The sequence below is a fragment of the Pinus tabuliformis genome, chromosome 4_1 (assembly GCF_031772625.1).
Source record: "Pinus tabuliformis cultivar Carrire ecotype Pingquan chromosome 4_1, CPIR1, whole genome shotgun sequence".
In the NCBI taxonomy this organism is placed as follows: Eukaryota; Viridiplantae; Streptophyta; class Pinopsida; order Pinales; family Pinaceae; genus Pinus; species Pinus tabuliformis.
This window is the reverse complement of record NC_142303.1, coordinates 66,921,990-66,949,849: the sequence shown is the minus strand read 5'-3', so window position 1 is coordinate 66,949,849 and position 27,860 is coordinate 66,921,990. Positions and strand designations below refer to the sequence as shown.

Sequence of the window (27,860 nt, the reverse complement as noted above, 5' to 3'; positions counted from 1 at the left end):
TCCCATTAAAAATAATTAATTATTTTAATAAAACTGTCTCCGAGTGGAATTTCCGAAAACGATTTCTGGGTATTGGAGAATGCATGTGTCTAAGCTTCCCTACAAAATTTGAGACTTAGAGCACATCTGATGCTACTAGAAATCAACACTCCCTCTTAGCGAGGAATGTGCTCTAGCAATGCAACGTGCTGAAGCATTACTCTGTTCTGTAACATCTCCCTCTGCGCTACTGATGTTTGACATGCTGTCCACCAACCACTGTGCAAGTGCTGCATCCGTACTGCAACTCTCTCTGCCACTGTAACTAAGAAATCACCTGTTTCTGCTACTGAAACGGATTCTCTACCATACCCATCTGCTCTCTGAATTGAATGAACTTAGCTCTTCCTAGAGCCTTTGTGAGTATGTCTGCTACCTGATCTCTTGTGGGGACATACTGTAGCTGTACTGCCCCACGTTGAACACAGTCTCTGATAAAGTGACATCTGATATCAATGTGTTTTGACTGATCATGAAATACTGGATTCTCGGAGAGTTTGATACAACTCTGATTATCACAGTAAACCCTGGTCGCTTCCATCCTTTTTTTGAACAAGCTCACAAGCAGTTTTCTAAGCCATATAGCTTCGCATGTAGTTGTGCTAGCTACCATATATTCTTCTTCTGCTGAGCTTAGAGCTACCGACTTCTACTTCCTACTGCACCAAGATATCATCCCTGATCCAACACTGAAGCAGTACCCTGATGTACTTTTTCTTTCTATTGAACTACTTGCCCAGTCTACATCTGTGAACCCATTCAATCTGACATCCTCCCCTCAGAAGTATTTCAACCCATATCCGACTGTTCCACGCACATACTTGAGAATGTGTCTAGCTGCCGCCCAATGCACCCTTTTTGGTTCCACCATGAACTGACTAAGAGTGTTGATAGCAAAGCAAATCTCTGGCCTAGTATTGACCAGATACATGAGCGACCCAATGAGTTGTCTGTACAAGATGGGGTCCACTTCCTTGTCTCCTGATGCATCTGTTTTTTTCCAGTTGGTGATCATGGGAGTAGCCATGGGTCGACAATTCTGTATTTTGAATCTCTTCAGAATCTCTTTAGCATATCTTCCATGCCCAAGGAAGATCTCCCCATTCTTCTGCCAAACTTCCAACCTTAGAAAATAATGCATCAACCCCATGTCCTTCATGTCGAATTCAACTTCAAGATTCTTCTTGCAATCCTGTATGAGCCTGGATGACCCTGTTAAAAACAAGTCATCCACATATAATACCAGAATAAGTGGCTCATTCTCTATCATTAAGTAGTAGAGATTGGGATCAACATCACTTTTGACAAATCCCAACTGCTACAAGTAACTATCAATCCGACCATACCATGCTCTGGGTGCTTGCTTGAGCCCATACAGGGCTTTCTTTAGTCTACAAACATGAGTTCTCTTTTCATGAGTTTTGAAGCCTTCGGGTTGTTCTATATACACCTCCTCTTCTATCACCCCGTTCAAGAATGTTGTCTTGACATCCATCTGGTGAATCTCCCATCCCATTTGAGCTGCTAGGGATATAACGGATCTGATAGAGGTGTATCGAGCAACTGGGGCGAAGGTCTCTTCATAATCTATTCCTTCTTTTTGAGCACCCCTTTGCCACGAACCTAACCTTGTACTTCTCTATACTGCCATCTGCAGCATATCTGATCTTGTAGATCCATCGTCATCCTATCACTGGTCTATCCTCTGGTCTAGGTGCTACTTCCCAGGCACCATTTGTCATGATAGAGTTGTACTCTTCTACCATGGCATCCACCCATACTTGGTGTTGAACGACTTCTTGAAAGCTAGAGTCTTCAACTTGAGCTACCAATGCCTGGTATCTGTTAGGTTATCTACGCTGCCTTTTCTCGGTTCTAGTAGCTCCAACGAACTCCTTTGCGTCCCTTAGTGTCTGCCGTACTTCTCTGCTGGTTCTACCACTAGTGGTGGGAGGCTCAGTCAACTCCTCCTGATCTTGTTGTTCCATCTGTTGAGAACTATCTGGATTTCCTCCTTTTGAGGAAATACTAGTACTGGTCACTGTACTCGATCCAGGTCTCTATCCTCCTGCATGTCCTCCTTGCTGCTCCTGGACTAGTGGAACATCTCCTGACTGATTTTTTGTAGGTATCTCATGAGATTTCCTGAAAGCTCTATCCTCCATGAATTTTGCATCCCGTCTCACTACAATCTTACTGTTGCAGGGAATGTAGATTTTGTATGCCTTTGAGGTTTCTCTGTATCCTACGAGATACCCCTTTTCTGCAGTCTGATCCAATTTACTGCATTTCTCGTATGGAATGTGACAATATGCCATGCTTCTGAATATCCTGAGATTACTGACTTCCGACTTTTTCCCTGTGAAGACCCCTTCGGGTGTTTTCTTCTCCAATGCTCTATGAGGAATTCTATTCTGGATATACACCGCTATGTTGCAAGCTTTTGCCCATAAATACTTAGGTAGATCCTGATCATACAACATAGCTTTGGCTGCCCTAACAATAGTTTTATTTTTCCGTTTTGCTACTCCATTATGCTCTGGATTATATGGAGCTGTACACTCTCTTTTGATGCCCTCCTTTGCGCGGAAATATGTGAAGTCTTTGTCCGTATATTCTCCACCATTACTCGAACGCAATACCTTTATCTTTTTCCCTGTCATATTTTCAACGAGAGCCTTAAACTCTCTAAATCGATCAAGGACCTCATCCTTGGTCTTTAAGAAATAGATCCAAGTTTTTCTTGAGTGATCATCAATAAAAGTGACGAAGTATTCGCCACCACTAAGAGCTCTTGTGGACATTGGACCACAGATATCTGAGTGTGTCAATCCTAATACACAATCTGCTCTATTGTTACTTCTACAAAAAGCTGCTTTAGCGTACTTCCCTAGCATGCATCCTCGACATAAGTCATCATGCTCACTACTAAGGGCTGGTACTCGTGTAACAGTCTCTTTGAGCATCCTCAGTGCTCCATGGTGTATGTGTCCCATTCGCCTATGCCATAATTTATTTCATTCCTTTTCCCCATTATAGTCGCTGCATATCAGTGCTATTGGTGACTCAAGCTGCAACCTATACAATTTGTTGCTTTGAATCCCAATTTGTCTTTTCTTCTTCTAGCTTGGATGCTTGACGTATACTTTCTTTCCTATGAAGTATACATCGTATCCCTTGTCCTGTAACTGGGACACTGAAATCAAGTTCATTCCTAATCCTAGCACATGTAGAACATTGGTGGCTCGAACGCTGGTCCCTGCTTCCGTGTGAAATGCTATGGTGCCTCTCCCTATTGGAGTACATTTTGTTTTGTTTCCCATAGTAATTTGGAAGTCCATTTGTTCTTTTTGATAGCTTGAGAAATGTTCTCGTACTCCAGTCATATGAGTTGAAGCCCCACTATCAATGTACCAAACATCTGCTGACGCTGAATTTGCTAGGCATGCAAATTCTTCTTCTAATCTGGTAGACAACTCTAAGACACTTTGAGTATCCATCTTGTGCTGATTTCTGATGCTACCCTGCCCTAGCAACTGTTGCAGGAAAAATTGCGTCCCACCTGAGAAAACCCCTCTTCGCTGAATCTTATGCTGCACTATTCCTTCTGCCGCTAACAGATTTCGATCAGGAAAACTTACCTCTTTGTCGACTCACTTAGAGAGAGTTTTACCACGAAAATCTAATCCTCTTGGCTTGAACTGTGCAAACCCCTTGGAGATTCGAACAACTGCCCCTGTAGGAATTTCGAATTCCTTTCTTCCTTCAACGCTAGGTCTTCTGACTCTTTTCTTCTGCTTTACCTCAACTCTGATACCATGTGAAAATTTCTAAATAGAAATCCAACTATAGTGATTAATATTACTTCTTCGACTTATTATCTCAGAAATAAGTTATTCACAGTGTTCTTGTGGCAAATATCGAAATATATTCTACTACAACCTTCACAATTAAAATATCGTAGAAAGTAAATGCAAGGAAAAATACTGGCACAAATACAATCACAATGACAGTTATTTTTGGACAATTGTCCCTGGAAAAACCCAATGTGGGAAAACCGGTGCAGCAGATCAGGGTTTCGTTATTATTCTTCAGCAAAATCTCATGTACAAGTTACAACCAACAAAACAAAAGGGAGAAAATTTACAGACTCTTCCTGAAAAATCTCTGATCCATGAGAAGTACTCCTCTTCCCTTTGAGTCCTTCTGCATCCCTCTGCGTCAATTTTCCCACGCAGGCCCAACGTCAATCTGCCCACGCAATCCCAACGTCAACCTGCCTCTGCGCTACCTCTTTCTGCGTCAACTTGCTTCTACGTTGTCTCTCCCTGCTCTGCGTCTTCTTGCCTTACACTCTCGAAAGACGTCGATGCCCTCTCGTCCTTTCTCACCTGCAACTCTCCCTCTGATTCAGTTCTCTTGCCGAACTTCGACTAGTTAGAAAATCGATCTTACTCGGGTAACTGAGTATTCACCTTCGTTGTGTTCTCCAAGTGCCCAAACCTTCTCTTATAATCCTCTTGTTGATCAATCGACGACCCATATTAGATCCTAATCAATTTCTAGGATCATATTGACTTGATCTCCGCCTTCTTCTAGAAGTTTCACCCACAGTTTAGATTAATACCCATTAATTATTTTAATTTCCTAAGTTTAGACTTAGGGTACCCTTAAAAATAATTAATTATTTTAATAAAACTGTCTCTGGGTGGAATTTCCCAAAACGATCTGTGTATTGGAGAATGCATGTGTCTAAGCCTCCCTACAAAATTTGAGACTTATAGCACATCCGATGCTACCAAAAATCAACAGTATGGGATTCATTGTTTATAAGGATGATGGTATGGTGACAAAGGAGTGCAACATGTTGAGATGGTTGAAGTACTCTCAATCAAGAAAAGGAAGCTGTTGAAGGAATCCTAGATGATCAAAAGAAGGAAAGAGGTATGTATGCATGTATTTAATTGAGTCATGTCGTTATATAGTTGCATGGGTAAATGCTCTATCTCATGAGCATGATCAAAGAAAAGGGATATCCTCCTTTGGAAAGATGCGCGAAGGTATGATTCACATATTGACTAGATGAAATCAAGATTATATGTCCTCGTATGGAATATGAGGTGGTTGACAAAGATGAAGGAACTATGGATGGAAGTTCCTAGGGAGGAATATATAAAGAAAGAAAGGAGATCGTGGAAGATGCAACTACAGTCACATAGAAAAGGAAATCAACGTCCAATAACTAGAAGAATTGGCCGTGGCATCTCCATAGAGAAGGCATGAACTGTGAAGACCCTGATAAGGTTTGTAAAGAAAGACCCTTGACATTGAATTTCTTGGAGAGGTGTCAATATGTATGCAGGGTGTTGATGTTGCAGCAAGCGGATGTCATGATCAAGGACCATCACAAAAGGTAATTTTTATTGGAATGTTCATTTTTATTTTTGAACAATATCTGGATGGGCTGATACAACGATTCCGAAAGAGAGTTGTGGATGTCACCTACAACTAGTACTCATGTGAAGGGATGGAAGATCTTGAAGGAAACATGATGTGGAAAAGGTAGTTGTGTGAAGAAAAGCTAGATATGGATTAGTATATCACTTTTCGATGAAAGAAAGGATGACATGTCTGACGTGGTTCGTGAATGAAAGTGTTGGATGGTCAATGCCCTACGAAGAAGTCCCAAGAGTTGAAGGCTCCATAATGATAAAGATAAAATTGATGACATCAAAAGGAGGAGCTCTTCTAGTAGTTGATAGTGCCATGATCTCCACCAAAGAGCTGCTGTTGGTTCACAAATCCCCGATTAAGAGGGAGGTTGGAAGAAAGTCCTTGGTTAAAAGGGAGCTTGGACAAGTCATGGGACGAGAGGAACTTGGGTACATTCCTTTTGTAGGAATGTGTACATCCTCCCTAGTTGAGAGGGAGAGATAGACACATCATTCGTCTTCACTTGGGAAGAAAGAATGGAGGATTGGGTAAGCATTTGGCATTCAATACTCTTTGAGGGTGTGGTAGGGCATCCAAGATAAGAGTAGTCGTAGAGGACCGATATTCTTTGAGAACTGGGAATCCAAGGTAAGAATAGTCCTCGAAGGACATACCCTATGAACACTCGGGTGAGGTATGTTCCTTGAGAGACAATGATGATGGTGTCTATAAATCATTGGTCTTGCTAGCATTGTGCTCTGATCTTGTGGGGAGATATCGTTGTTAGTCAAGGCCTTGCTATGTGATAATGCTGGATGATATGATGCTAAACAGATGGGTTACCAATCACATTTTTCTTGTGAGAATTATTTAGATTGAGAATGTTCAAAGTAACTTGTATGAACTATGAATACCTCCCTAGTTAAGAGGGAATGTTGAAATATTTAACTAAGTTCGGTCTTCATAATGACATGTAATTATGATTTTATGTATTTGATATAATAAGAAAAATAAATTTATTATTGTTGTTCTTGAGGCATGGATTTCATGCTCAAGATTTTTTTTTTTTAGGTCAAGCTCCCATTGTGAGCTTCTAGGGATTGTCATTAAGTCGACAAGTCAAAAGAGTCATTGTCATGTATGAAAGACCCTTCTTGGGCATGTTGCATATTGTAAAGAAATTATTTGAGTCAAAGTAAACTCAAATAACCCTCCAAGACCTCGTCAAGTGCTAACAAACAAGTCGGCGTATGTAGAAGATGAAGTCGGCTTAGAGACAGTGACAAGTCAGCCTACAAAGATGGACATGAAGGAGAAATTGGCCTAATTCAAGAACATACTCATAACACAACAAGTTCAATCAGGGAAGAGCAGAAGTGGGAGGAAGTGAAGGAAAAAAGGAAAGGAGAAAAATCGATTTTTGGGACTGTTTTCTTGGGTATTCTTCTCACGCATGTGATGTAAATTACGGCCTCCTTCTGCAGCAAGTTGCAGTCATCATCATGGACCAAAATCTGGGTCAAGGAAAGTCTGTCCAGCAAGTCAAATTATCAAAGAAAAGAAGTGAAGTGAAGTGAAGTTGAAAGGAGGAAAATTTGTTCATTTTTCAAGCCACACGTGTGACCTAGGGTTTCTGCAAAAGAAGCCGAGATTGCAGGTCTGCTACAGCAAGCCGAAACTATGAGCTAGGGCCGAAATCTGAAGCAGTGGATCAAGTTTGACCAGTGTTGACTTGAAGAAAGATAAGTTCATCAGGAAGAAGCTTTGACTTGGTCTTGGAGGGGTTTTTGGTCAAGCTTCTAGGTCTTGGAATTCGTCAATTGAAGATTCTATAATAAGAAGAATTCTTGTGGGTTTTCCTCTCAGAGTTGGACAGGTTTTGACCCTGGCTGATCGCCTATGTCTTGTGTCCTTTATGGTTTGGTAGCTGTTTGATGAAGAAAACACCAATAATAATAAAGTGAAAGAAGAAGCTAATTAAGTGAAGTAAAAATACTTCACAAACAGTTATCATAGCTAGAGAAATCATCCTATGTTGCTGCCCCTAGATTTCTCAACACAGACTTCTTTGCTTTTCCTTCCTATTCATACATATATGTTTCTGCATTTTCTTGAATAGCTTTCTGCGTTAGAAATACTGACAGAAATATATATCTACTCTCATATTTACTGGTTAAAATCTGGTTAAGCATGACTGCATTCTTCATATAGATTAAAAGCACTATGCATTTTGCATTTTAAGCTCCATTTCACATTAATAGGAATGGTTGTCAGGCCAGAATCCAGATGGGTTCCCTATTCCAAACAGTGTGAAGTCTAATTGGGAGTGTACATTGGGGAGAAACCCTTGCTGTTTAGCGGGTCACTTTGCCTGGGACAACAGATTGTTACCATTAATAATTTCTCTATTTATTTGGCTTTATTATATATTATATGACATATTCTTTAGTTGTGAAGTGTCAATAATTATTAACTCCTTTCTTTTTTAAAGCTCCACATTCCAAATGAAAATATTTGAAACGTTACCTTCCTTCTAGTTCAGTCCTATTTTGAATGCTTCACTTGGGCTGTCTGAATTGATTAGTGGAGAGGAGGTGGATGGTATATATGTTCAAAAGATTTTATATGCAATAGTGTAGATGACAAGATCGGGCCTGATTGGTACTATATCCATTTAAGGAAATTTGAGATAGGAAATCGGTGATTGCTATAACTTATTAGCTTTCTTTTCCTAAGGAACATTTTGTCTGTTATACTTATCTTACCTTTTCCTAGAAATTCTTATAGAGAGCCCTTAAATAGGTAATAAAGCTCTGAAAAAATGTGTTCTAATGGAACTGTTTGCTTGCTCAAGTGCTTTGATCTGCCACAAGGTAAAGGTCATGTTTGAGCATTGATCACCTTGCATGCAGGATGCTTCCTTGGGTATAACTGTTGACTTTTGATGAACTATGGACCAAGCAGGCACTTCCTTTGGAGAGACCAGAGAAATTACAGAATTTCATCTCAGTTGCTCAATTTCGACCAGAGAAGGTAATACTTTGAAGTGACTGCTGTTAATTCTGGACTGCATCACATATGCCACCATGAAGAATATATTATTTAATCAGTTTAATATAGAATAACATTCCTGTGGTTCCTATCTGATTAAGCTATTCTTTCCTTCAAAATGTAGGCCCATGGTATTCAACTAGAGGCTTTTGCCATTGCCATGAAAAGAGTAAACATGGAAGCACCAGAACATCCGGATGTGCAATTTGTAAGGAGGCTTCAAATTGTTGGAAGCTGTCGAAATAAGGAAGATGAAGAGAGACTACTTCATTTAAGGAAGAAATGCTCTGAGCTGGGAATTGATAAACAAGTTGAATTTCATGAAAATGTGAATTACAAGTAGGTTATCACCACTTTTAAGCTTTGTTTATAAAGAACAATAATTCTATGGAGTCTTGCTGATTTTCTTTCATCCAGGTGTTAGTTGCCGTTTTAAGATTTAAACTTTAAAGCTTTCCTTCCAAATGTTTTTGGAGGATCATTAAGAAAAAATGGCAATTTTGACCTTTGGTGTAGAATTTTAAATGTGATTTAATTTAAATATTAATATCCACTGGCTGTGTAATTGGTCAATTGGCCTGTAGAAAGTGCAGAGATTAGTGGATACTGAGGGTGCTAAAAATCTCTAGGGAACTGCCAAAGAAATAAAAGAGGACATATCGATGCTACATAGTGAGAAGAAATTAGTATTAAACTTTTTCAATGATGGATGGTGATGCTACAGCATGTAAATTCACTGTACACATTAGGGTGAAAAGTGTTAGGAATTACTTTTCCAAGTAGTTATATATTATAGAAGAAATAGAATTCCCTTTTATAAACAGGATTCATAGACTGACTGTTTTTAGGGTTCTTATATGAAGTCTGTAAGCTTTCGGTCAATTCAGGTTCCCGATTAGATTACTTACCATTTTGTTGTATGCTCTTTGCTGTCATACTTGTGTTTCGTACACTTCATTATCATGTCATGTCCAACATTTTTGTTATGTTTGTTATCATATACATTTTCAGTGTGTGGTTATATTGTTGTTGCTGCAACAATCTGCATGTTTTATTGATACATTAAAATCAATTAAGAAGCTCAATGCAGTTGTTGTAAAGTTCCAAAATAGGAAAAACAGTGATATGCAAGCAAATAACAATTATTCACCACAGAAAGTTCAAAACAATTAGAACACACCCATAACAATCAGAAATATGGAAGCAACTGAGCCATTTTATTATAAACTTGGTGCAAGAGTACAAAATATGGAAGAACTGCAACTAGGCTTGCCTCAAATGCAAGCGGAGCAAAGCCCAGGTGAAGCAATGATAACCTAGAGCTACAATCAACTGACCAACCGCTGCACTGTGCAGTCCCTAGCGATTCTGCACCGTTTGCTGCAAAGATATGGCTGAAAATGCTGCTTCTGGTGCTCAAAAAATTCTGAAAAATTATTTCCAGGCTCCTCAGACAAAACCCACAAAAACCCAGAAATGGTTTGGCTTGGTTTTGACCTTCCAAAATCGACCCCCAAAAGGCCCTACGCCCTCCAAAACTGCTGAAGCACACTGCCTGCCAATACACCAACAAAATCCTCCTCAAACACTCCGGAAAGGTAGCAATCACCTCCACTAATGCTTTCCTTATCTCTCCCGACAAGGATCAGCCTCAATGGCTGAGTCTCCACCTCCCACGTGTGCCCAATCTCTTCCTTTTGCGCTGGCCTAGGAAGTGCGAAATCCCCACTGAATGATAGCTCTCTCCTCCAGCCCAAAAACTCACCCAAATGGCAGAAAATCACCAGAGCTTCTCTCCCGGAATTTCTCCTGGCAAAATCTCCCCTAACGAATGTCAAAATCACAACTTGGTTTCTCCTACTGTGTCCTCCAGAAATACGCACCACCTGGAGACATTGAATACAAATGCTGGAAACCACACTGAAAATCACCTTCGGAAGATTATGGATGAACCTCTCTAGGGTGGCACTCGAAGTCCCCCGAAGAAAGGGTGAGTTCTCCGCTTGGAAAACTCTTGCTAAATAGCAAGTGACCCGAATAAGCAGCTCGAGCAACTAAGAATAAATTCGATGTGCCAAAGATGATGAAATGACGAGTGCTGCCTTTCTTTTATATATTTTGAGGAGCATTTTTCCCTCTTTCGTGGGTCCCTCACTAAGCCTTTGATTTCCCTTTCATGCAATTCGAATCGTTGGCTTAGGGAGTGCGTATTTCCTAGTGTGGTGGCCCCCCACACGCTACTAACAAACCAAAATAACTTACTTCTAACTCCTAAGTCTTCTAGATAAAATCGAATGGGCCCCATCTCCTCCAAAATTGACCCCAAAATGTAGAAATTAATCCTATTCCAAAATAATTTAGGAAGGGACATTACAGTCCTCCCCTCCCAAATGTTGCTTGTCCCCAAGCAACTTCAATGCTGGATGCTCAAGTATATGCTCGCCCTCCCAAGTAGCATCCTCATCTGGCAAGCTCTTCCAACGCACCAAGTATTCTCTGATTATCCTGCTTCTGAGCTTTCTTTCTCTGGTCTTCAAGATGGCTTCTGGTTCCAAAACTAGATGCCCCTCATCATCAATGATTTGGAATTGATCCAAGACAAACAATTAAGGTATTATAGACTCATGTGCATGGATGTGCCTATGTTATTTTATGCAATGGATCGATAAGATTGCGAAATACACAGGCATTGAAGCAGTTAGAGAAAACGTAACAGGCAAACATGTAAACACAACAAGTTTAACAAGGAGTTCACCCAACACCCCTCGGCTACGTCTCCTGGTTCAGCCTTCAATGGTGGCCTCTCTATTATGTTTTCAAAGCAAAGTTTTTACAACAGTGAGCTCGATTTGAGTCTCACACAACAGATATAAATCAACAAGACTGTACTTGGATCCCCCAAGTCTCTGGAGTACACAGACTCTCCTTACTGAAACTCGACCTCTACTGGTCATAGTAGTATGAGCCCAATCTGAGACTCATACAGGACAGGTCTGTACAGAGGAGTTCGCTTGAACCTCTCAAGCCTTCTTTGAAGTACACAGACTCTCTGACTCTGTCTGGCTCGATGCTGCCTTTTGCTTCTGTAGGTCAGCTCGGCTCCTTCTTTCTGCTCTTCGCTTTCTGCGTCTAACTAACTCTCTGACTCTTTCTCTGTTAGTTCGTGGCTTTTAAAGCCAATTTGCTTCTGACTGTTCGTTTCCGTTTCCTAACTTTCTGGTTTTTCTTCCTCTGTCGGTTTGAATTCCTCTGTTTGCGTCATCATCACTGTGTAACGCCTCATAGGGAGGTGGCCACCTATTTCGTAACGAACTGAGTATCAGTTCTCTTGGAAATGTTTGAACAGTCGTTATTTCCGTTTGCTCCAAGATTGCTCGCGAAACACGAATCTTTGCCAACTCATTGTCCATCCCGGACTTCAAACCTTATACAACTCAGCCTGTTTACCCCGTTGAGTTTGGTCATTCATCGGATCGCATTTCCGCTGTCGATCTGGGGCCTCCAGATCCTACGGTCTCCATCCGTATCGGGTGGGTAAGTAGCATGACATTTACCCGTTCGATGTGAGCGGTTTTCTCTCTCTTCCGCCGGACGCGTGGCACCCAGTGTGTGGCATCGGGCACGACTTAGTTGAAACCGCTTACCACTCGAAGCCCTTCTGATATCCTGCCAGTTTTTGTGTGGGACTCCGCCTCTGATGGAATCGGCGCGATATACGTACATTTTATAACTTTTTGGGTCCGAGTCGCTCGGGGCTTTTCCATCTTTGAGGGGTTTGCCCGGCAAATCGCATATCAGAAACCACCCCCTTTTCTCAAAAAGACTTCCCGTTTTGCCAATTCGTGACAACGCACGTTACCATGGGCCAACGGTCTGCGTGCTTGACCAAGGGTCCTCGTTGCTCCACGCTGCTCACAAATTGCAACTGTTTAGAGGATATTTCTGATAAGCTCGATCTTTGTAAGACTTGAAACTTTGGCATGAATTTTACAGAGTTATGAAAACTTAGAGAGTGTTTTAGGATCCAATTCGGATCACGACCTTCCCACTGAAAAATCTTTTGGACCACCAAAAGTTGGTTTTTAAGCATCAATCAAGTGAGGGTATAGATTCCTCGCTTGCTCAATCTCTATCCATTTCGCATTGCTTGGTTTTGAACCTTTGAGTCCAATCCTAAGGTACTCAACATCCCCTCTGCGCGTAGTTCTCACCTTCGTGTCTTAAACTGTATCTTCCTGCAACTCATTGAGATATTCAGGCAACAGATCATCAATAGAAGGCAATTGACTCTGCTCTTCGGGATCTTCAATCAATGAAGGTTCAAATAGTCTCAAGCTGTCTGCATTAACAACTGAGTAGATGTGCATGTAAGCTGGTAAATCAAGGCGAAAAGCATTCTCACCAATCTTCTCAAGTATCTTGAAAGGTCCATACCTTATTGGCTTCAGCTTCTTACCTTCACCTTGCATTCTGTCTTTGCTGATATACAGCCAGACTTGATCACCAACTTGGAAACTATGCTCAATCCGATGCTTATCATGCCTTGCCTTGTACTTAGCTTGGCTCTTTTCCAGCTGTTCCTGTACTGCCTGGTGAATCTCTTGGATTTGTTCAATGAACTTGGTTGCCTTGTCCACATCACTGTGTCCATCAACTGCTATGTCTTTACCAAAGACAAAATCCAAGGGAGACCTGGGTGTGAAACCAAAACAGGTCTCAAAAGGAGATCTCTGTGTAGAAGAATGTTTAGCTCGGTTGTAAGCATGCTGCACATAACATAAATGTTCATCCCAAAGCTTGGGATGCTTGCTGCAATAACCTCTGAGCAATTGGATCATTGTCTTGTTGACCACTTTTGTTTGGCCATCTGTTTACGGATGAAAAGCTGTGCTATTCTTTAGTCTGGTGTCCATCAATTCCCACAGACTCGACCAAAATTTCCCAACAAACCGGTATCTTGATCAGACACAATGGAAGTGGGTAATCCAAAATGAACCCATACATGTTGAAAGAACAACTTTGCAGTTTGTTTAGCAGTAATCTGTTTTCTACAAGGTATTAAAATACACATTTTGCTGAACCTATCCACAACAACATATAAATAGTCATGACCTTTTTTAGATTTAGGCAGTTCCCCAACAAAGTCCATGGAAACACTTTCCCAAGGATGAGAAGGAACTGGTAGTGGAGTGTACAAGCCTAGTTTTCTATTGCTGGGCTTGCTTTTAGTACAATCAAGGAAAAGTTAGCAATGAACTTTCTCCAATACTGTGCTGCTCCTAAGAAGCTTCTAACTTCTGTAGTAGATTTGGGTTTAGGCTAGTTTACAATGACTGCAACCTTAGAGGTATCTATCTTCAATTCACCACCCCTACAATATGACCCAAATAATTCAAAGATGTTTTGCCAAATTCACATTTTGAGAGCTTAACATAAATATTTTCTTTTTTTTTTTCAAAACATTTAGAGTCTACTTGACATGCTTCAAATGTTCTTCCCATGTTTTACTAAATATAAGAATGTCATCTAAATATATAATGACAAAATCATCAATAAAAGGTCCAAGTACATGATTCATTACTCTCATGAAAGTAGCATGAGCATTAGTTAAGCCAAAAGGCATAACCAACCACTCGTACAATCCCTGCTTTGTTTTGAAAGCATGCATTTTGCTCTGCAACTCTAATCTGATGATAGGCACTATGCAAGTCCAACTTGGAAAAATAAACAACTTCTTTCAACTGATCTAGTAGATCATCTATGCGAGGAAGGGGATAACGATTTTTGATCGTTATCTTATTTAGTGCTCGGTAATCAATGTACATTCTCCATGAGCCATCTTTCTTTCTCACCAAGACAATTGGAGACCCACATGGCGATGTGCTAGGTCTTATGAACCCTTTCTCGAGCAACTCCTGTACCTGCTTCTTGATTTCTGCATTCTCTAAAGCAGACAACCTGTACATTTCGATGTTAGGCAATGGAGCATCTTGCTGCAAATTAATATCATGTACTATTTCCTTTTTGGGTGGCAGACCTTTAGGTTCTTGAAATAGTATATCATATTCTGAAACAACTTTTTCTAAATCAGCTTGCTGTTTAGCATTACAGCCCTCAAATACATTGGTTTTATCAGGTTTCTTTTCCTTTACAACCATCAGTAAAAATTGTTTGCATGAATTTACAATTCTTTTCATCTGCCCTGAGTTTATGAGAGTATAATTATTCTTGAGTTTATGAGCTCTTACAATATATTCGATTCCATCTTTAACGAGTTGATACTTGTTCTCAACTCTATAGAAAATGGCTTTCCTATCATACAAGTAAGGAATTCCTGAAACAATTCCACATATATCCAAAGTAACTATATCTAACTCAATCTCATCTACAAATGCTGACCCAAAAGAAAACCTAAGTTTACATTGTCTAGTCACTTGTAGCTTTGTTTTATCACATAACCAACCTAATGGATATGGTTTCTTGTGAGGTGTGGTTAGTAATCTCAACTTTTTTACAATTGCTTCAGAAATTAAATTTACTTGTGAGCCACTATCAAACAAAGTATCACTCTTTTGATGCTTGGAAACAACTCGAATATGAAAAAGCTCATGTCTTTTCCTCTCATTTTCTTCATTATCAGTAGATTGTGCAGAATTACTAGTAGATGCTTCAGAATTTTTACCTTTTATACCCGTGGTTGTGATTGTTGTTTCATCTCTTGAGTCTGACCCCAAATCTTTTTGAATAGCTGCAAAAGTCTTCTTCTTTTTGCCATCGTACTTCTTGGGATTCAGCTCCGAATTCAGAATCCAGCAGTGTTCATCATCATGCCCATCCTTCTTACAGTGAGTGCATGAAGATTTGGTCTTTTGTACAGTATTTGTCTTCCTCTCTTTCCATTTATGTTTTCTCTTTTTCTTATTCTTGCTTGCAGTGGGTTTTGATGATTCCCCAACTTCTGGTGTTATGAAACCAGCTCACAAAAAGATAGAAAAGAGAGATCCACGCCTTAGAATTCAGTCTCTTCGAGGGGGCAACCTCCTTTACATTACATAAATGAACAATTCTTGGATGCCACAAATGACAAAACCTCCTTTCTATATATAGGAGTCTAAGGAGTCACAATATAATCCAGCCGACCTAACAATAATAATATAAAGCCACACAAATAATAATAGGGGGATTCTATGGGGCACAGAAATAACAATATGGGGGGTAATAGGGGCACAACAATATAAATAAGGGGTATAACTACAATAGTAATGGGGTAATCACTAGTATTATAGGGACCCAACATGCCCCTCTCCTTCAAAAAAGTGTTGTCCTCAATGCTTGAGTAGTTCTGGATACTTCTGCATAAAATTCTCATCCTCCCATGTGGAATCTTCAGCGGATAAGTTCTTCCACTTGATAAGATACTCTGAAATTGATCGATTTCGTAGCTGTCGAGTTCTTGTTTCTATGACTGCTTCCGGTTCCAATATAATTTTTCCTTCCTCATCAAGTTCTGGCAATATTGTTTGAATTGGGAGCTTGTCACCTATAACCTTCTTTAAACATGAAACATGGAAGACTGGGTGCAATCGAGAAGCTGCAGGAAGCTCCAATTTGTATGCCATAGTACCAATCTTTTGCAACACCTTGTACGGACCATAATACTTTGGTGATAATTTATTATCCTTCTTAGCTTGCTTTAGGGACATTTGCTTATATGGTTGTAGCCGTAGGAATACCCAATCACCTACATCAAAACTTCTTTCACTGCGATGTTGATCTGCCTGTTGTTTCATTCTATTTTGTGCCAACACGAAGTTATCCTTTAAGAGTTGGAGGACTTGTTGTTGATGTTCGATGTGATGTTCCACTGCCTGAACCTTAGAATTTTCTCTTAAATATGATGTGATGGATGGTGGTTGATACCCATAAAGTGCCATAAATGGGGTCATTTTTGTTGCTGTATGGAAGGAAGTGTTATACCACCATTCAGCCAGAGGCAACCATTTGACCCATTGTGTCTGTTTATCAGATACAAAGCAACGAAGATATCCTTCCAAACATTTGTTTACTATCTCAGTTTGCCCATCAGATTGAGGATGATAAGATGAGCTATGAGCTAACTGAGTACCAAGACAAGAAAATAATTTTGTCCAAAAATTTCCAGTGAAAATGGGATCTCTGTCACTTACAATAATCTTTGGGTTTCCATGTAGCTTTTGAACTGTTTCCATAAATGCAGTAGAAACTGTACTGGCTTTAAATGGATGTGATAATGCACAAAAGTGTGCATACTTGGTAAGTCTGTCAACTACCACCATGATGACACTCTTTCCCTCAGACTTGGGTAAACCTGTGATAAAATCCATTGAAACCTCCTCCCAACGTTGGCTTGGAATGGATAAAGGTTGTAATAGACCCGGTGTCTTAATTGTTTCAACTTTATTTTGCTGGCAAACCAAACATTCCGCCACAAACTTTTGAATATCTGATTTAAGGCCATCCCAAAAAAATTCCTTCTTAACCCTGTGGTAAGTTTTTAAAAATCCTGAGTGCCCTCCTAAGGGAGAAGTGTGCAATTCCATAAGAATCTTTTGTTTTAGCTGGGAATTCTTACAGAGGTATAAGCGATCTTTGTACCATAACGAATCATTTTTCCAGCTAAATGTATCAGAAGTACTGGAATCTTGTTGTAGCTTTCGAATAAGTGCCCACACTTCTTCGTCATTCTTCCATTCCTCCCTTGCTTCGTTAATCCAATCTGGTTGGATAATAGAAATGGCACACAACAATGCTTCCACATCCTCATCCTTTCTTGAGAGTGCATCTGCCACAACATTTTGCTTCCCTTTTTTGTAGATGATTTCAAAGTCATAACCCAACATCTTTGTGACCCACTTTTGTTGCTCTTCAGAGGATAATCTTTGTTCTAAAAAGTATTTAAGGCTATCATGATCTGTTTTTACCTTGAAGTGTCTTCCCATTAGGTAGGGTCGCCATTTCTTAAGTGCATGGAGTATTGCCAACATTTCCTTCTCATAAATAGCTTTGCTTAAAAACTTTCCCTTGATTGGACGACTTTCAAAAGCAATGGGTCTTTCATCTTGCATTAGAACAGCACCAATTCCATTTCCTGAAGCATCACATTCCACAATAAAGGTTTTTGTGAAGTCCGGTGTAGCTAAGACCGGTGCTTGGCACATTGCCTCTTTAAGATGTTCAAAGGCCTTTGTTGCTTCCGGAGTCCATGAAAATGAATCTTTCTTCAATAATGTTGTTAGAGGTGCTGCTATTCTCCCATAATTCTTAACAAACTTGCGATAATACCTTGTCAACCCAAGAAATCCTCGCAGATGCTTTATGGATGTGGGGATTTTCCATTCCTTAATGGCTTTAATTTTGCTAGGGTCTACCTTAACTCCTTCATGAGATACAATATGACCCAAATATTCCACCTCCTGGACTCCAAAGAAACATTTGGATCTTTTTGCATATAATTGTTTCTCCTCCAATAGTTGTAGCACCCTGTCAACATGTTCAACATGATCCTTCCAAGACTTGCTGTAGATTAGTATATCATCAAAAAATACTAACACAAATTTTCTAAGGAATGGTTTGAAAATTGAATTCATCAAACCTTGAAATGTTGAAGGTGCATTGGTAAGGCCAAAAGGCATGACCAAAAATTCATAATGACCCTCATGAGTTCTAAATGCCGTTTTTGGAATGTCTTCAATCTTCATTCTGATTTGATGATATCCCGAACGAAGATCCAACTTGGTGAAGTAAATTGATCCATGCAATTCATCCAGTAATTCATCAATAACAGGAATGGGGAACTTATCTTTAATAGTGAGCTTGTTGAGCTCCCTATAATCTGGACACATGCGCCATGATCCATCCTTCTTGTGCACCAATACTACTGGAGCTGAGAAAGAACTTTGACTTGGTTGAATTATACCAGCCTCTAGCATTTCTGCAACCATACGTTCAATTTCACTTTTTTGGGCATAGGGATATCTGTACGGCCTGATGTTTGGAGGAACACTTCCTGGAATCAGATGAATAGCATGATCATGATCACGCATAGGTGGGAGACCCTTGGGAGTCTCAAATACCTTGGAATGATTGTCCAAGACTTTTTGGAGATCTGGAGAAATAGATGATTCCAATGTGGAAACATCTAGCGAGCATAATTGTGCAATTACACCTCTTTGCTCCTTTCTTAGAAGCTTTGTCATACCATGAGAGTTGATTATCTTTCCTGGTTTCCCTGCAATACCCCTTAATTCAACTTCCTTTCCTTCCGAAGAAAATTTGATGAAAAGTTCTTGAAAATTAAAAGCTATTGTACCCAAGGATTGTAGCCATTGGACTCCTAGTACAACATCCGCACCTCCCATTGGAAGGAAAGCATTGGGCTAGTCAATACATATTCTCCCATGGATAGCTTGATATTATGGCACTTTCCAGAGCAATTTATTGTTCCTCCATTTGCAATCATCACTTGACACTCTGGTGCTGGATATAGGAAGCAATTCAATTCTTTTGCTACCCTACAATGAATAAAATTGTGGGTGCTTCCTGAATCAATCAACACTATTACCTTTTTCTTCTTGATTTGTCCTTCTATCTTGATGGTTTGAGGAGTGGTAATTCCTGCCAATGCATTACAAGATATGGTCGGATTTATTTGTTCTTCATCTAGGCTTTGTTCCTGGAATATATCCTCTCCTTTTGACCTTTCTTGCTCCTTTTCTTCTTCCTCTTCACAATCTATGTAGAATAATTTCTTCTCAGCACACTTATGACCTTTTGTATATTTGCTATCACAATTGTAACAAAGCCCTTTTGCTCTTTTTTCTTCCAATTGTTGTGGTGTCAACCTTGTAGGTTGTGGAAGACTATGGGCAACAACACTTCCCTCTTTATAGTTGTGAATGGTATGCTTCCTAGTTGCCATAATTTTGCTTTCCATTTTTCTTGCTAACCTGAATGCCTTCTCTAATGAATCAGGTTCCCAAAGGCGCACATCATGTTGGATATTATCCTTTAAAGACCCTATGAACACATCAATCCTATGCTCCTCTGGAATATCTTTTACCCTTATGTTCAATTTTTGGAACTCCTCAATGTGCTCCATTATTGAACCCTTTTGTTTGAGACTTATCAATTGGCTAAAAAAAGTGTTGCTTTTTGTATCCTCATAATGTGCTATCAATTCTTCCGTAAAAATTGCCCAAGTGATAAATTGTTTACGAGAACAAAGCCATTGATACCATACAAACTGATTTGGTTCCAAATATAAAGTTGCCATACGTAACTTTTGTGTGTTTTGCACATTATTGAGATCGAAGAATTGCTCCATCTGTAATATCCATGTGGCGGGATCCTTGCCATCAAACTTCCTCACATCGATTTTTGGAACATAGTGAGTCTTCGATCCAACATTAGAGTCTATGGAATCATGATTAACATTTCTTTTGTTCTCATCATGAGTTTCCTTTACTACCTTTTCACCATTAGTGACACTTTCTTGTAGCAAGTTCTTCAATTCTTCCATGTCTGTCTTCAAATCTATCTTCAAATTTACCATCGAATCCTCCACCTTAGCTTCCATGCCCTTTATCTTAGATTCCACACCATTTATCTTAGATTCCACGCCACTTATCTTAGATTCCACACCATTTATTTTAGATTCCACGCCACTTATCTTAGCTTCTGTTAGCTTTTGTGAGCGTGACATTTGTTGTACTTGTTCTTGTAATTTTGATATATCATGTAGCATTTCTTCCTCTTCTTCATGAGTCATGCTAGAGCTTTCAGGTTCCTTACTAGGTGTTTGCATTTTCTTTCCTTGGGGCATCAGTTACCGATAATAATGCTTTACTATGCCCTTTGAATTCCGTTAAACCAAGCTTACATAAAAATTTAAAAAAAAAAACTACACACCTTTTTTCACTTTATAGAAGCCTGATATTGAACCTGATGTATCTCTGTAATTTCGAATCATCCAGTTCTGAAATTGCTACCTGTAGTAGCCTTTTGCGTCCTCTTTCCAATGCCACAAGTCTGAACCAAATTGGATTCTCCAAGTAAGAGTTATGTGAAATCTCCCACAGTGACTTGCTTTTAGACTAGTTCAGTAGAGCGAACTTGTACGACGTGCCACGAGTCACTGTTTCAACCTTTGAATCTGAAACACACACACAAGAAACTACAGTCCGTCCTCTTTCTGCGCCTTTTTACGAAATTTCAATCCGATCCTCAGAGAGAGAGTTATGACGATTTTCCCCAGGTCACCTGTTTTGAATGTAATTCAGGAGTCTGCAGAAAGGCCAATTTCCTCAGATCATATCTCTGAAAATATCGCGCGAAACGTTCTGAAATTCGGACCCAAGGTTCAGCGCCAATTCTTCTCAAATGGGTTTTTTTTGCGACTTCTGAAACGTCACAGAAAAAAAGTTATAGTGAAAATGCCACGATGACCTGTTTGGAGCAGCGAAACCCTAGAATCCCAAAGCTCTGATACCAAATGTTATGAAACCAGCTCACAAAAAGATAGAAAAGAGAGATCCACGCCTTAGAATTCAGCCTCTTCGAGGGGGCAACCTCCTTTACATTACATAAATGAACAATTCTTAGATGCCACAAATGACAAAACCTCCTTTCTATATATAGGAGTCTAAGGAGTCACAATATAATCCAGCCGACCTAACAATAATAATATAAAGCCACACAAATAATAATAGGGGGATTCTATGGGGCACAGAAATAACAATATGGGGGGTAATAGGGGCACAACAATATAAATAAGGGGTATAACTACAATAGTAATGGGGTAATCACTAGTATTATAGGGACCCAACATCTGGGTTCACATTCTTGCCTCTAGCCTCTAGATGTGTAGCCTGAACAGATACCTCATCTATGCTAGTGGGATTAAACATGAGAATGCTGTGCTTTAAATAGCTATGTAGATCTATATACTTCAACAGAGTTTCAGGTGAGTCTAAAGAAATTCCTAGAATCAAAGCTCTTTTCCTAAATTCTTGGGAATAGCCTTGTACACTCTGCCCTTTTAATTGGCAAAGAGTTTGCCAGCTCATCATGGCTTGCTGCATATAGGCTAGTGGATAGAATTGCTTTTTAATTGCAGAAACAAATTCACTCCAAACATAAAGAATTTTACCATGCTTCTTCATGTCAGCTTGTGTCCTGCCTTCCCACCATACCAAGGCAGTGCCTCCAAGGCGTAGGCTGGCTCGCTGAATCTTACTCTTGTCTGAATCAATGCTCTGCACCCTGCAGTATACATCAATCTGTTTAATCCAATTATCCAGATTCTCTGCATTCAACTCTCCATCATATATCGGGAAATCAAATTTAACATCTAATTTAATCAAAGATGTTTTCTTTTTATTTTCAGGGCTACTAGGAGGTGTGGGAAGTTTTTCTTCTTTCCCTTTGCCTTTAGAGTGGTCATAGAGGAGAGATTCTTCTTGTCCTTTATCTTGTTTGGAGTTTGATGAATCTTCACCCCTACCTTTCTTAAATTCTCTATACATTTCTTCTACCATGGCTTTCATGGTCAAGAAACTGTCCATGAACTAGGAGTCTGATTCCAAGGGACTTTCTTCTGACATTTTCCTCATAGGATAGACTCTTCCAATTTCTGGGTTAGCTTCAACCAACTCTCCTTCTCCTAATTTAAGCTTTGATCTAGCTAGCTTTCAACAACAAAATCCAACACAAGCTTGTTTAACGTTAGTAACCTAGAGCTCTGATACCACTTGATCTGGAATTGATCCAAGACAAACAATTAAGGTATTACAGACTCATGTGCATGGATGTGCCTATGTCATTTTATGCAACGGATCAATAAGGTTGTGAAATATACAGGCACTGAAGCAGTTAGAGAAAACATAACAGGCAAACATGTAAATACAACAAGTTTAACAAGGAGTTCACCCAACACCCCTGGGCTATGTCTCTTGGTCTAGCCTTCAGTGGTGGCCTCTCTATTATGTTTTCAAAGCAGAGTTTTTACAACAGTGAGCTCGATTTGAGTCTCACACAACAGATATAAATCAACAAGACTGTACTTGGATCCCCCAAGTCTCTGGAGTATACAGACTCTCCTTACTGAAATTCGACCTCTACTGGTCACAGTAGTATGAGCCCAATTTGAGACTCATACATGACAGGTCTGTACAGAGGAGTTCGCTTGAACCTCTCAAGCCTTCTCTGGAGTACACAAACTCTTTAACTCTCTCTGGCTTTGTCTGGCTCGATGCTGCCTTTTGCTTCTGCAGGTCAGCTTGGCTCCTTCTTTCTGCTCTTAGCTTTCTGCGTCTAACTAACTCTCTGACTCTTTCTCTGTCAGTTCGTGGCTTTTAAAGCCAATATGTTTCTGATTGTTCGTTTCCGCTTCCCCGCTTTCTGGTTTTCCTTCCTCTGTCCGTTTGAATTCCTTTGTTCTGCGTCATCATCACTGTGTAACGACTCACAAGGAGGTGGCCACCTATTTTGTAACGAACTGAGTGTTAGTTCTCTTGGAAATGTTTGAACGGTCATTATTTTCGTTTGCTCCAAGATTGCCCGCGAAACACGAATATTTGCCAACTCATCGTCCATGCCAGACTTCAAACCTTATACAACTTGGCCTGTTTAACCCGTTGAGTTTGGTCATCCATCGGATCGCATTTCCGTCGTCGATTTGGGGCCTCCAGATCCTACGGTCTCTGTCCATATCGGGCGGGTAAGTAGCATGACGTTTACTCGTCCGATGTGAGCAGTTTTCTCTCTTTTCTACTGGACGTGTGGCACCCAGTGTGTGGCATCGGGCGGGACTCGGTTGAAACCGCTTATTGCTCGAAGCCCTTCCGATATCCTGTCGGTTTTTGTGTGGGACTCCGCCTCTGACAGAATCGGTGCGATATCCATACGTTTTATAACTTTTCGGGTCCGGGACGCTCGGGGTTTTTCCATCTTTGAGGGGTTTGCCTGATGATATGCGATTAGCGAAACCACCCCCGTTTCTCAAAAAAACCTCCCGTTTTGCCAATTCGTGATAGCGCGCGTTACCATGGGCCAACGGTCTATGCGCTTGACTAAGGGTCCTCGTTGCTCCTCGCTGCTCACAAATTGCAACTGTTTAGAGGATATTTCTGATAAGCTCGATCTTTGCAAGACTTGAAACTTTGGCATGAATTTTACAGAGTTATGAAAACTTAGAGAGTGTTTTAGGATCCAATTCGGATCAATCAAATGGAGGCAATTCCAAAACTGCTGTAACCTGTTGCCCCAACACTCTCTTGAGGCATGAAACATGGAAAATATTGTGGATCTTGCTCCCTGGCGGTAGCTCCAACTCATAAGCTACCTCTCCAAACCTCCTGATCACCCAGTAGGGCCCATAAAGTTGTGGTTGCAGTTTTTCGGCCCCCTTTTGTGTTGAAGTTTCTAAGTCTACTTAGTTAGAAACCCTCCATGCACTTTATCTGATTTATTCCTACCTACTTGTTATGTTACTTAACAAGTTATTTACAATGTAAATACTGAAAATAAACACTAGTGCATACTCAACATATTACAAATCAGCAACTAAAGGAAACAAAAACAATCACACCATATGACACCATTATTTTTGGACCAATGTCCCCGGAAAAACCCAATGTGGGAAAATCAGTGCAACTATTTGAGGGTTTTCTTATTAAGCAATATCAGAGTACAATCTGGGTGCCGAAATTGGCCTACCCAATAGATAATTTCCTTGGTAGTAATATCTCTCATTTTGAGACAAATCTCCTGGCTAAAACCCTGGATAATCCTTCCGGCAACTCAGCACCAATCTGCCCTAGAAAACCCAACGTCAGCCTTTTTTGAACTGCGTCAACCCCTCTCTACCCAACGCTGGCCCTGCATCACCCCGGATAGGTAAGCGTCAGCCTTAGGAGGCTCTGCATTAGCCTTTTGGCCCTTTGTGTCAGCAACGCTAGCCTCTCTGAGGCTTTGCGAGACTCCCGACTACCTCTGCATGGCCCTGCGTGAGCCCTGGCTGGCTCTGCGTCACTCTCCTCGGCTACTGCGCTGCTCTCCTAGCACTATCTCTGCCTCTCTGTCTCTCTGTACTCAATGCCCCTTAGCTGCAACCCCCGATCACTAATTCTATCTCTCTTAGCAAACCCTGCTCTAGAGAATAGAATGACTAATCACTCTAGTGTATTTTCCAAGTGACCTGTTACACAGTAATTTGTGACCGACTCTGCGTTCCCTGATCCCGGATACTGCCGGTCCATGTTACTAACATCTGTGCTGTGTCATGTTTCCAATTATGTGTCATTACCTTCCTCACAATCTCAGGAAGAGTGTCTCAATTCATTATCCCTGAAGAAGACACTTTTTACCTAAGTTTCTAGGTCATCGCGAGTCAGAAGTTATCCCTCTCGTGAAGATGGTTAAGTTAACACTAGCCCTAGCGAAGTCTTCGCTCTGTCCCTATGTTGCACCCGCGACGAGCCAGATTTGGCAAGTTTTTCAGCTATTCGTCGAAACTTCAAGATGAAATTGCTTCATGGGCGGTCCTAGGGCTAGTTGTTGGATCAGTTGAGCTCGCCTCTCTCCTCTGGGATAGTTGTTCCACCTTTTGTGCAACCTCCCTAAGAGATAAGCTCTTCCTTCCTTCTCTTATGGGACCTCTCCCTCCTATAAATATCTCCTCCATGAATGAGATCAGCTAGCTTGGATGTAACTGGATGATAGCTAGATGTAATTTGATAGTTTCAAGTTTCTAAGAGAGGAGTAGAGGTAGAGAGTGTTATTGGAGTGTGGAAGTAGCCTCATTTGTATTTTGATTTGAGAGATGTTTGAGTAGATTTGGCTTGAGAGCTTTCTAGCATCAACCCTTTTGGACAGAAGAGAGAGTCATATGTTCCCTTGGGAGACGGTTCACAAGTAAATGCTTACGGAGACATGCCGACAGGACCCTTCAAGGAGGCTTACGACGTCAAGGCTCGGTTGTAAGTTTTACTTTGATTTATATTAATACAAATCAATAGCTTGTTTCCTATATCGTGCGTTAAATTGTATGTCGATAGCTTGAGGTTCCTTGACTCTTCAAGTAGATTGTTTGGTTGTTTTCTATTGCGTTTGTGGTGTTTCTCTACATGTTTTCAGGTATGAGTGACTAGAAGAACAAGAGCTGGAGCAACATGACGAGGACTTCATCGAACGTCGGACTGAAGGTAGGCCTTCATAACACCAACTTTCTAAGGAAATTTGCTTTGGTATTGTCTTTGCATTGACTAGACCCACTCTAGGGTTAGAGGGGTTGCCATTATCCGCAGAGGGAACTTACCTGTGTCACAAGTTGGCGACTTTGCTGGGGACTTGTCTTTTGTCTTTTGTATTGATTGGTTTTGTTGTTTATTGTCTTGCTTATTGTTTGGGTAGCATACTTCATTCTGGAAGCTGTTAGACTACTTTTGAAGCCTTCCCACCCTTCTGAGTGATAGATTTGGCCCTGCTCCAGTCCAACTTTTATTTTTTGCTTTTGATTCTGGGTTGTCGCTATTTATTTCATAACAGTCGTGTCTGCACTGACTGCTGGGTTGCACCTTTTACTCTACGACGCGAATAAATTGTCTAACAGTTGCGACGAGGCCTGAAATCGGCTCGGTGCAACTAACTGATGTACTTTCGCGACGACGTCGCAAAGTGCTTGGTTAGGGAGGTGCGACGATTTGTTGTCGGCGCATGTTGCTAGTGTTTTACTTGCGACGATTCCTGTAAGTTTCAAATTTTGAGGTTTGTTTGGTTGATCGGCCAGTGTGTTCTGTCCTCAGAGCTTGTTTTTCTCCTCTTTGTTGTGTCAAAAGTGTTGGTTGTTAAGATTTTTGATTCTGGTTTTCAAGTCTTTTCAAATCCTCCCTCTTGAACCGTGTGACCTAAATACCCTAGGGTTTCTCCACTACTTGGTTTGCTTGGGTCACTCATTCATTGAGATCTTTAGACTCTGCTTGGTATAATCTCTCACGTTGTTTGAGGCTTCTTCCTTTTCGCTGTTTGTCATCCTCTTGATTGGTGTGTGGCGTTTGGTCACCGAACTTCCTTGTCTTGTTCGTTTGGTCTCCTTCTTTCGCTTGGCATAAATCACTTTGCTTCCCAGTCAATGAGACAGTTTTCTAGTTTTGTAAAAAGGATTATTTCTTTAGTTTTGAGTCTTTGATTCATTTTTGCATGTAGTTGCTTATCATTTATTTGAGAAAATAAAAAATTTCATTCATCTTGTATTAAGGTTTGAAAGATGATTTTTGCATTAGTAGATTCTTGAGATTAAGACATTGAAAAGCAAAAAGAGTGTTTCTCATTCTTTCTTGTTCAGATTGCTTGCGAGTTTGAGTAAATGGTAGAAGTGTTCCTTTTTCTTTGATTGGTTTGCTTGTTTGCCATTCAGTGTGCATTGAACCTCTCACTTTTCCTTAGCTAGTTGTTCATCCAACGAGGATTTTCTTTTTGCTCATTTAGTTGCATTCTAGGAGTGTTAAAGATACATTCGATAGGGCCTTAAAACCGAGACTTAATTCAAGATTAACTGTTAAAATTTATTGAATGAACTTAAAAACGCATTGGAACCTAATGCTCACATATCTAGAGGTCTAGGCTAGAGATGTGTTCCGACGTCGTTAAACCTAGTCCCTATTGTTCTCACTAAGGTTGGGTGATTCCTCCTTTTGTGATACAATAGATGCTAGTACGGATTTGTGCTTCTTGTACTGTCACGTATATATTTGGAGACCCCACTAGGTTATCATCCTATTATCCATAGGAAGCCGAGTCTACCACCTTACAAGTCGTAACGCACCGAACACAGCATTTGGGAAGATTGACTGCCGTAGTCCTTGGTCATTTCTCTTTCATTTTATTACCAAGGTGTATATGTAGTTTTACGATTTGTCTGGTAAACCTCTTGCCTATAATTCCAGAGCAGTGACTTTCGTTCCTTTTCGACTCTTTAAAAGTAAAAGGATCATCTGAGCGCTTGTCCATTTAGGCTCATTAAACTTCGAAGGTGACTAGAGTCATCTTTTGTCCTTTTTCTCGACTCTTTAAACATGAAAAGGCAATGTTTCGTTCTAGTGTCATAAAATTTATTTTGTCTGCAATAACATTTTACTTATTAATCTTGGCCACATTGTGATAACATCTTGGAAGATTTTTTGCAACCCTATTGATTATATCTTTTCTCCTAGACTTTTGAGTTAGGCCATCCTGGCGGACTCACCGAATCCGTCATCCCTGCCAAGTGACGGAGAGCCCCTTTCTCCTGTCTCTTTTGAGGT

At 40.4% G+C, this 27,860-nt stretch overlaps 1 protein-coding gene across 1 annotated transcript in view; it reads left to right on the top strand.

Moving 5' to 3' along the window:
- Positions 1 to 27,860, top strand: part of LEW3 (UDP-Glycosyltransferase superfamily protein) — a 167,230-nt gene that overhangs the window by 126,517 nt on the left and 12,853 nt on the right. Inside the window, exons 4-5 of the mRNA XM_089419204.1 lie at positions 8,437 to 8,505; positions 8,648 to 8,862. Of these exons, the coding sequence (XP_089275330.1) occupies positions 8,437 to 8,505; positions 8,648 to 8,862 (284 nt within the window). The remainder of the gene's footprint in view (positions 1 to 8,436; positions 8,506 to 8,647; positions 8,863 to 27,860) is intronic.